This window comes from Balaenoptera musculus, chromosome 9 (genome assembly GCF_009873245.2).
Source record: "Balaenoptera musculus isolate JJ_BM4_2016_0621 chromosome 9, mBalMus1.pri.v3, whole genome shotgun sequence".
In the NCBI taxonomy this organism is placed as follows: domain Eukaryota; kingdom Metazoa; phylum Chordata; class Mammalia; order Artiodactyla; family Balaenopteridae; genus Balaenoptera; species Balaenoptera musculus.
The window spans coordinates 24,395,297-24,405,882 of NC_045793.1; the positions used below are offsets into that span (position 1 = coordinate 24,395,297).

Sequence of the window (10,586 nt, forward strand, 5' to 3'; positions counted from 1 at the left end):
GCAGCGGGAGGGAGCGCGGAGCCGGAGCCGGGCCGGGCCGCCTGCCTGGGGCCAGCGCTGCGGGCCGGGGACGGGCCGCGCCAGACCCGGGGAAGCGCGTCGGCGAAGCCGCGGTGGCCGGGACGAGCCAGGGGGGCGTCGGCCGCAGAGAGAACCGACCAGAGTCGGCGGAGCGTCGCCCAGCGGGGCGCCTGGGCCGCCGCGACCGCCCCTTCTCGGGGGACTTGTCGGAGGAGACCCGCCTGCGGGAGGGAGCGAGAGGAGCAGGTCTGCCGTCAGGGCAGCGGGAGAGGGAGGTGTGTGTGTGTGCGCGCGCGGGCGCGCCTGCCTATAGGGGTGGGGTGTGTGGGTGTGTAGGAATGTGCATGTCTGGGGATGACGGTGTGTGCTGTGTGTCTGTAAGGAGCGTGCGAATGTGTGTGTAGGGGTGTGTATGCCTCTGTGTCGGTATATACTGTGTGTGTCTGTGAGGTAGGGGTGTGTGTGTGTGCCTGTGACACAGAGCAGGCTGGGAGCTCACAGAGCTTGGGTCTGAACCCACGTAGGAGGGAGGGGGCTCGGCAGGACCAAGTGTGTGTGTGTGTGTGTGTGTGTGCACTTACGTGCAGGGGTGTGTGAAGGGTGAGTAGGTGAGTGTGTCACGGGTGCTAGGTGTGGCCGTGTGTGTGATGTAAGGGTGCTGGGTGCACCTCCATCCCTGGCTCACCCTCCCCTTCCCCTACCAGAGGTAGGTGCCTGGGGTGGGGGCCGGGGAGTTAGGAGTCTACTGCAGCAGCCCCTGGTCCAGTTTGCCTGCCTGGCCATCTTCCCCCCACCCCAGAAGCCAGAGATGGCCAAGCTGACCCTCCCCCCAATACTTCTAGGGTTAAGGGATGGGGAGCTGGTCAAGCCGCAGGAAAGAGGGTAGAGGCTGAAGGGACAGAGCTTCTGCCAGACCAGGGCACCCTGCTTCCCTGGCCAGAGCTGCCTTCTCCATCTCTGCCAGATCACTCACCCTGTGCTTCATCCCTCCAGGGACCAGGGCTCCCAGGGTCTGAGTGAGAAGACAAACATCTTAGAGGGGGGCCGGAGCTGGGGTGGGAATATGTTGAGACTCATCTGTGAGGGCCAGCTTGTTCACAGTTGTATTACCAGAAGGGTGCTCAGCACATAGTAGGCCTCAACAGATATTTGAGGGAGGAAAGAGAGAAGAGAGGGAGGGAAGGGATCTGAGTCAGTCAAGGATGAAGGCAGCTGGATGCAGTCAGACCAGTCCCCGTCCCCGGACTGAGCAGGTGGGGGAGGCAGGGGCTTAGGGAGAAGGAACCTTGGCTGGAAGAGAAGGGAAACTGCAGGGAAGAGATTTGTGCTGGGGCCTGAATGTTCAGGAAGAAGCTGGCAACTCTCCTTGGGCAGAAGCCTTTGTGTCCTATCCCCACCACCTGCTTCTCTGGGATCAGAAGCCTCTCTGGGGCATCAGATCCCAGGCAGCCAGAGCTCATAGCACCTCTCCTCTCTCCAGGACCTTCGTGCTCAAAGGTGCTGAAGACCTGCGTCCCCTGCCTACCCAGGCCACCTGAGGCCGGGAGGGGCCATGGCAGGGTATGGCTGTCTGGGGCTGGGGCTGTTCTGCTGGGTCCTGCTTGCCGTCCCTGTGGGCTCCCAGCCTGCCTCCTCTGTCCCAGGTGCCCATGTCACCACTTTGGCCCCGCCACCTCAGAGTGAGGCCTCTGTGCTGTCTCTCAACCTGGGACTTAACTTCAAATTCCACCTTCGGGGACCTGCTGCTGCTTGGGGGAGCTCTGTCACGGAGACCCAGGCACTTTCTCCTGGGCCGAGCCGGGAGCCGGAGGAAGAGGTGGCCGGTGGGCTGAGGACTGACCCCCTTTGGGAACTACTGGTGGGCTCTCTCGGGAACTCCCCCCCAGAGCGGGGCTCTGCTGAAGGCAGCTCTACTCCCTGGGCCTCCTCCTGGCCTCCGGAGTCCACATCCCTCCTCGCTGGGCCCACTGACCGGCCCACTGCTCCCTACCAGCCCAGGATGGGCACCGTGACCTGGGCTACTGCTCTGACGGCTACAGCACCTCCATCCAGTGCTCCCAGGCTCCACCAGAGTGAGCTGGAGCTGAAGTTTGACATGGCGCTGAGAGCAGGCGTAGCCCCAACGCTTGGACATCGAACACTGCCCCTGCTGCCCAGCCTGCGGGCCAGCCTGGCAGAGATTGCTGGGCGCCTGGGACCCTTTGGTGAGTACCCACCCCAACCCAAGGAGAGCCTCTGCTGGGCAGTCTGGCAGGTGGGAGGAAGCTTCAGCCTGGGCTCCTTTTGCAGGGTTCTTTGGCACTACTGTGTCCCCACTCCGGAACTTATCAGGCCCGAGCCCCCCGGGCCCAGTTACATCCCCAAGCTCTGCCTCTGGAATTTCGGATTCTCCAGGTGAGTGTTTATTTCACTGCAACAAGCATTTATGGAACACCTCTAAATGCCAGCACCTCCTTTTTCCCTTGACTCAAGGGCAGCTCGCATTCCTTCTCCCAGGACCTGGGATACCAGCCACTGCTCTATGGGGAAATGCCCTCTTTGCCATACTAAGTCTGGTTTGGTCCTTGTAGCTTAGCTTCTGGTATACATGTGGCTACAATTCCTGGGACAGTGGCTCCCATAGGTCAAGCTCTGAGAAAGGACAGGATTTTCTCCAAAGCTCCAGAGGCCAACGCCGGCTGGTAGGATGGCAGTCTAGCCCTATGTGCTCCCTTTGCAGGGTTCTTTGGCACCACTCTATCCCCGCCCCCATCCCCCCAGGAGAAAAAACTCCCAAGTCCAAGGCCACTGGACCCAGCTGCTTCCCTGAGCTCTGCCTTCATTGCAACAGCATCACTAGGTAAGTATCCAATTCATTTAAACTTGACTATTATTTATTGAGCACTTACTACATGCTAGCCACTCATCGGCATTCTGGGATCCTTTTATTTCACTGTCATCACCATTCTCTTCATCACCACTATGGAGATATATATTAATGGTCTGAGAACAAGTGTTGCTGAGGATGGTCCCACACAGAGTTAAGTAATGGTCCTCTGAGAGTTTTGCAGTCATAGACAGAGCAGGATGTAGACAAATGTATCAGGGGCAAACGGACACAGGAACTCCTTCATGATTTCCACAGCCTCAGCACTAACCCCACCCTCTACTCCAGTCTGCCTGCCCTGCCTCCCCACCCTCCCACTCTGACCTTGGGGCTCTGTCCTTTGCCGTCTGATCTGACATGACGTGCTGTCAGATATGGGCAGAGTTGGGCCCCTCATTGGGAAGACGTTGAAGAGAAGACCTTGCGCAGACAGATGCCATCCTTGTTCCAGGGAGCCTTTCAGAACACGCACGTAGACAAGCTGGTGGTGCAGAGCAAAGACCAGGGGCTCTGGAATCCTGAGACTTGGCTTTGAGACTTGAATCCCAATCCCTTCCTAACTGGCTGGTGACCTTGGACAGGCTATTTAACTTCTCTGAGCCTAAATTTTCTCCTATATCTGGGGTTTAATAATAGTGCCTGTTTTGTTATTGTAAAGTTTCCACATAATGTAATGGGCACAAAGTATTAGCTCATTAAATAGTGTCTGTTAACCTTGCTTCTTTCCCCGGTGTGTCCCAAGTACATTCCAGATCTACCTCTCAGATACGGCAACCGTGGCCCCTAAATGTGATAGGACAACACATACCACAAAAGGCAGAGGGCACGCTGCTTGGGGAGAGGTTCTGGTAGGTGAGGCCAAGGGAGACATGCAAAGGGTTAACTGTGGCTGGGCATCCTCTCAGGCACCCCACACTAGGAACTGGTGCAGCAGTGGAAACCGCTGGTCCCCGAGCTGCTTCCAGCTCCAGACTTAATGCAACACTTGACTGTCGCTTCCTCTCAAGCGGACTCGGCACTCCTGGGCATGTGGGTGGGGAGCCTGCCGTCTCCTCCCCATCCAGCCCAGTGTGCAGCAGTGGCAGGATCTGCTGTGGAGTTGGGGGCAGGCTCTGTGGCCTCAGGGGAAGGATGCTGGGTGGCGGTCTGCCAGCCTTAGTGACAGCGCTGGCCAGGCAGGTTTAATGAGTCTGGACAATATCAGAGGCAGCCCAGCCGGCTGGTGGCCCCGCCCTCCTTCCCCCTCCTCTCCACGGCTGCAGGAACCCAGCCTCTTCCTGGCTGTCCCTCTTGGATAAACCCCGGAGGGCTGCAGGCCTCCTGGAGAGAAGGCCAAAGAGCCTTGTTCCTGCCAGCACCTTCTGCGGGAGTAGTGGCAAGCAGTTAGGGGATAAAGGGAGTCTCTCTGTGTCTTCTCTAGGAACCTTCTAACCTCGGTACAGTTAACCTTTGGGCCTAGGGCTTCTCTTCTCTTGCATTAGGTCTGCTTCACCTCGGACAGAGCTTGCATTCAGCCAGTAAGCGCTGAACAGTTGTGCAGGTCGTTAACATAGTAAAAGACTTCCATACCAGTCGATAACTATCCACTCTCCTTAGCCTCCTGAGCACCACTCCCCTCCCTGACCACCTGGCTGGCAGCTGTTCTGATTCACCTGAAACAGTGGTTAAATATTTCGAATGTCACCCTGACAAGGAGTACCAATCCTCTGTGATCCTGGAGGTGGGGTTGGGGGGAGGGATGGGGCCAGGCCACTGATCCGGGCTGCAGCTTCCGGCATCCAGAGTAGAGAGTGATTCCCCAGCCCTTTGATCTGGGCAGCTAGTGGACTTTTCCATAAATTGAGCCGGGCCCTCTTCCCAACTCCTCCCCAATCGGCTCTGGCTTCACCAGTTACTCACATTGACATCCCATCTCCTCTCTTGCCCCTGAGGTCAAGAGGAGCCACAGGGCCAGAGTGGGACCACCTTGTAAGGGAGGCCTGCTCAGGAGAGGGATCCTAGGAAGTCACTACCTTCTGGGGGAAACCGAGGGCCCCTTCTGTGGAAGCCTCAAATGGGGAGACAGACGATGAGGTCAAGCGGACCCGTCAAAGGCAGAGGCTGGGCCTTCTCCACCTGTCCCCACCCATACCTGGCCTGCCCTGCCCCCTGGGAGCAGTGCTCCTAGGTCAGAGCTCTCTCCTCTGACACTTGAGCTGGGCCTGTACTCTATTTCCTGGTTGTCATTCTTTTTCTGGCTTCTTAGGAATATTGCAGTTTGCTCTAGTTGCCATAATGCTTTGGGCCAGAGGTGAAAGATGGGGTCTTCTGTGGCCATGGAGTGAGAAGTGGCGCTGGAAGAGGGTGAGGCGGAGCAGCTCTCTGAGAGCTGCACTCGTCTGTACAGTGAGCGAGGAGGAGGCATGAGGGGCGACAGTTCGGCGCAGGCTGTGGGCTCCTGGCTGGGGTCTCCCTGCCTCTCTGCAGAGCCCACCAAGACCGGAAAGACCAAGGAGACTCATCCACTTTGCAGAAGTGGGTTGTGCAAGGGTATTTGAGGGGACCAATAAATGAGGGGTGAGGGAAAATGTTTGTGTATTTGATCCCACTGGTGTTAGACTGACCCTGCCCCCCACCGAATCAGCAAGCCCTCAGTTCCCAGCTGAATGATTCCTCATTTAACTCACGGCTGTGTCTTCAGTAGGTGTTTGGGGATGGTCAGTCCATCCAAATGGTGTTCTTTAAACAGGGTTCACAGAGTGAGACAGTGCGTTGACGTTCACTCATTTGACTACTAGTTGACTTTCTAAGGGAAAACAGCCTTTTGTTAGTTAAATCGAGAATTAGTTTGAGGCCAGAAATGGTCACACTCAAACAGACACACACCGATGACTGACGGGTGATAAACATTAGCCCATAATGATCAGACCAACAACAGTTGTATATCAAATGCTTATGATGCACCAGTCTCTCCAAAGAGCTTTGCACACGCTGGCCATGTATCCTCCCTCATAACAGCCCTGTGCAGTAGGTGCTCTTCCCCATTTTAGACTTGAGGCATATGATGGGACAGGAACCAGGGAACATGCTGCCATTTGCAGTAGGCAGCCAGCTGTATATATGTAATTTTTTGGCAGCTCCCTCTCTGCCCTCCCAGTTGCCCAATTCTACCTTCCCCTCCCCTCTCTCCAGGGCTGCTTTCTGGCCCGCTCACTCCTTTTCCTTATTCTTAGGATTGCTCTGTTTTCCATGTCCCCAGCACAAGCTGGCACTGCCTGGGGTAGGGATGGGGGTGCGCCTGGAGTCTTCCTGTTTTGTCCTGCTGAGGCATGGCTGGGTATGGCCAAGCAGTTGGGGCAGGAGTCTGCTTGTCAGGAGATCCTCCCCGCCTCATTCTACATCTGTCTCCCATGCATTTCCCCATCGCCAGCTGGCTCCTCCCATCCTTCACCACCATCTTTCTCCCTCCATCCTTGCCTGCAGCTGCGGTTCTGCTAAGCCTGCTAGATGAGGGAGGGAGGTTCAGCGTGAAGCATCTTCCCTTGCTGCCTGGCCATGGAAAATCCTTGGGTCTAACTCTTTTTCACCCCTCTCTAGCTCCAGGAGAGTAGAATTAGGGATCTTAGTCCTCACACTCTCTTACTTGACTTCCCTTTCCTCAAGGGATGTGGGGAAGATGTTAGAGCACAGGATGGGGCTGGGAGCCTAAGTTAGCAAACCCCAGAGCACCTGAGGGGCTCACTCGCTAAGCTGTGATCCCCCCAAATGTTCCTTCCTCAGAGTTCAAGGGTAGTCTTGAGACCCAGGGGAGTCCATCTCAATGTCACCTTCTATAAAAGGGGGTGAGAACCAAAGGGGCACTGTATTAAGAGCCTCAGACCGATGACTTTGTAGTTGAGTTAGGATGGGGACCATAGCCATGGGTAGGCCGAGGTTGGAGGTGTAGCAGGCAGGAAGGCCAGTGAATAGGGAAGGTTGTGTTTTCTCAGGGTGCTGGGGATGGGAGGGTCATATCACTCCCCCTGCTGTGTGTGGGGGGGGGGCGGCGGGGCGGGGTGGCTTTTCCTGATGAGACAGGGAGAAGGGGGGAGCAGCTGAAAAAAGGCAGGGCAAGCTTCTTCTAGCACCAAGGTGGGAGTTGGGAGTCAGGGGTGCAGAACAAGAGATAAGCAAACTAGTATTATGAAGTGCCTCTGAAATCAAGGAGAGGGGCTCAAACTGGTGCTCAGATCTGGATTCTAGTTGCAGCTCTGCCAATTTGTAACCTTGGACAAGACACTTGGCTTCTCGGCAGAGCCTCAATATCTTCATCTGGCAAATAAGAGGATTCATTTCTTCAACGAATATCTGCTCAGTGCCCACTCTGTGCCAGGCACTGTTTTAGGCATGGGTATTCAGATGTGAGCAAAGCAATCCTTGTTCTCACGAAGCCTCCTTCCTGGCGGGAGGATTGAACTAGAGGGGGCTTCTACAGCTCCTTCCACTTGTAAAATTCTGTGACTTCTTAAGAAAAACCCTTTTCAGTGGAATCACAGGGTAATGATCAAAGCAGGGAGCTGGGGGTGGATGGGGTGGGGGGAGGGCATGAGAGCTGAAACTGCAGCCGGAGGAGTTTGATGTGGGAGGGGAAGGTGAGGGGCTGCGGGGTCAGTGAGTCTCAAATTTAAGACAAGTCCTTCCTGGAAGCTATGAGGACTCTCTGATTGGCATACAGGCTACTGGCTGCAGGGTGGGCAAGGGGAGGGCTGCACGCAATGCCTCAGACAAACGTTCTTTGCCCACAGACTCCACCACCTCCACCTCTGGCCTGGATGACCTCTCCCCCGCCAGCCTTGGGAACCTTTCGGTGCAGCCAGAATGTGGGTCAGGGTCCTGCGGTATCAGAGAACTGCCTGAACGCGAAGCGCAGCCTCCTGCGGCCCCACTGCCCCTCTTCTTCCTGACCCTGGAGGCCGACTGGACAGAGGCCAAGGCTCGCTGGGGTTTGGCCTGGGAGGCCCATGTGTACGGGGTAGGCGCGCTCTTCGGCCTGGTGGCCCTGCTGGCGCTGCTGGCTCTGGCCCTCTTGCCCTGGCGCTGCCCGCCCGGCGCCCCCTGCCTGGCGCTGCTGGACCTGCTCCTGCTCTCCGCCGGGACCACCCGGGCCTTCCCGCTCTTCTACGACGCCTACGGGCACCGCGACCGGTTGCCGGCGCTGGCCTGGCTGCTGCTGCAGGACCTCCCGCTGCCCTGCCTGGCCGCCGGCCTGGGCCTGGCCTGCCTGCTTCTGGCCCGGCCACGCCCGCCGCGCTGTCCAGCCGCCCTGGCCGCGCTGCTGCTCCTGGGGCTGGGGCTGGCGGCCGCCGCCGCCCTCGGGAGCGCCGCCCATCGCCCGCTGCGGGCCCTGCGGCTCGCCTCCCGCGGGCTGCACGCCTTCCTCGCCGCCCTCCTTTCCGGGCTCCTGCTGGCGCTGTCCTGCTGGGGGGGTCGGCGGCGGCGGGCCGGAGCGCCCCTGGGAGCGTCCGGCTTCAAGGGCGCCACTCCTTTCCCGCAGGCGCGCAGCCCCTTCGGCCCGCTCGAGTCCTGGCGGCGCGCGGCGCGCACGGCCCCGGTGGCGGGCACCTTCGGGCTGCTGAGCGGAGCCCTGCAGGGCTACGAGGTGCTGCACGCCCTGGGCTACGGCGGCCAACCTGGCCTGGAGGGGCCCTGGCCCTGGTGGGCCTTCCAGCTCGGCCTGCGCCTGGGCGAGGTGGGCGTCGCGCTCCCGTTGGCGCTGCTGGGCCTCTACCCGGCGCTCTGCAGCCCCCGCGTGCCGCCGCGCTGCTGGGCCAAGCTCTTCCGCTTGTCCCCCGGCCACGCCGCCCCTCTGCTGCCCGGAGGCTGGGTCGCCGGGCCCCCGGACAAGAAGCCCCTGGGGAGTGCCATCGCGCGTGGCGACGCGGAGCTGCTGCAGCTGTGCGCCCTGGCAGGGTCGGGTCCCGACCTCCTACTCCAGGGAGGAGGCTGCCGGGGCTTCGACGGCGCGGCCGCCAACCCGGCCCCTTCCCCGGCCTCCTCCCCCTGCAGCGATTACACTGTGGACTTCCGCCCGCCCTCCCCCATCAACCTGCGGCGCAGCATCGAGGAGGCCCTCTGCAGCGAAGCCCTGCTGAAGCCCGGCCTCTTCCAGGGCCCGGCCTTCGGGGAAGCCCTGCCGGGGCTCGGCCTCTACCGCACCGCCTCGCTGGGGGCGCAGACCGGGGCCGGGCCCACTGGGAGGTCTGGGGAGGCCCCTGGTTCCCCCGCGCCCCCCGAGCTCCCCTCTCCCGGGGCCTGGCCCGCGGGCAGCAGCGCCTCATCCGGCTCGCTGTGCGGACTGTCGCGGGACAGCTCGTCCATGCTGCTGTGCTCCAGCCCGGACAGGCCCCCTCGCTGTCCGCTGGTCTGCGTCCTCAGTCCCCCGCGGCCCTCAGGAAGCAGCCCTAGCCTCCCGGCCTCAGGATCCTACCAGGCCCTGTCCCCACCCTCCCGCGACTCCCCAGAGCCTACTCCTGAGCTGCAGGCCGAAGAGGCCTTGCTGCAGGAGCAATTCCTGGACGCCTGCCGACAGATTGACGAGCTGAGTGTGGGCAGCGACACCATAGACCTGTGAAGATGTGGGCCCCTCGTCGCCCCGACAATACGCCCCCTTCTGGCGCCTCTTCTGCCCGAGACCTACACACTGTAACCCTTCCCCAATCCCGCCTGGCTCAGATACCTCTCCCCGCTTCCTTTCCCATCCAGGGACCCCTGGATGGGTGGGTCAGCAGCCAGGCTCTGTTGATTGGGAACTAGTGCCACCTTCTCTGGAGCCCTGGGCACTGATGCCCTCAGCTGCAATTCTAGGCTGGCAGGGCTCCCACTTTCCTTGGCATTCACCAGCAATAAAGCTCCAAGGTGCTCCACTCCAGACCACCACTTCCCACTGTGGTGCTGAGTGAGAGGGGCTGTCCTCAGCAGACCTCAGGACTGGCCTCAGTCCCCACACCCACCTCTGCCACGCCCAGGAATCCCATCCCTGTGTGACTGAGACTCCGTGTCCTCCGCATGATCCTTCCCCATAGAAGGATCCATGGCCCATCTAGGAGACTCTACAGCAGTTGGGTGGGAGGTGAGCGCTTTCAGAGTTAATTTATCAATAAAATATTTTCAGAGGAGAAAGGTCTGACCTTCTTGGAAAAGCTGAGATGAGGCAATAGCAGCAATGGTTCTGCCAGAACTGGAAGAGAAGCAGTGTTTGGGTGAGGTGGGTCCATCTCAGACCCCAGTGACCTTCACTCCTGACTGCAAGGGGTCTTGTCCTCCACATGACCTTTCCCCATAGACGGGTCCATGGCCCATCTGGGCTGCGTGAGTGTCCTGGGAGTGGCCCCTTGAAGACCCTTCTGACTCCCTTGGAAGTGGCTTTTCAGAGTTGGATCACTGCCCTGAGAAAAGAGGCAGAAACTCTACAGTCGTTGGCAGAAGTGTCTGCATTCCTAAGAAACTGGCTTCAGGTCCTGATGGACAAGTGGTTAGGGACTAGTTAGCGTCAAAGTCCTCCATGGAAATGTTGATACACATCTCAAGGGCTTGATCACTTTGAGCTGGGTTTCACAGCAATCTCCCTGCCACGTACCCAGAGGAATTCACAGAGGAAACTACTTGCTCCACCTACCAACAGGACCTCTTCAAGTTTGGACTAACAAGCCCCTTCCCCTGGAGAGCATTCATCTTCCACAGG

The 10,586-nt window shown here is 59.2% G+C and overlaps 1 protein-coding gene across 2 annotated transcripts; it reads left to right on the plus strand.

Moving 5' to 3' along the window:
- PRRT4 (proline rich transmembrane protein 4) lies at nucleotides 1-9,968 on the plus strand. 2 transcript variants are annotated; one of them, XM_036862802.1, is made up of 5 exons: nucleotides 1-267; nucleotides 1,502-2,225; nucleotides 2,311-2,415; nucleotides 2,741-2,860; nucleotides 7,651-9,968. In XM_036862802.1, exons 2-5 carry the CDS (start codon nucleotides 1,574-1,576, stop codon nucleotides 9,474-9,476), a joined length of 2,703 nt encoding a protein of 900 aa, XP_036718697.1. In that variant the 5' UTR covers nucleotides 1-267; nucleotides 1,502-1,573; the 3' UTR covers nucleotides 9,477-9,968. The 2 variants fall into 2 exon arrangements, with proteins under 2 accessions (XP_036718697.1, XP_036718696.1); XM_036862801.1 differs by lacking the exon at nucleotides 1-267 and having other exon boundaries at nucleotides 1,286-2,225.
- The last annotated feature ends 618 nt before the right edge of the window (nucleotides 9,969-10,586 follow it).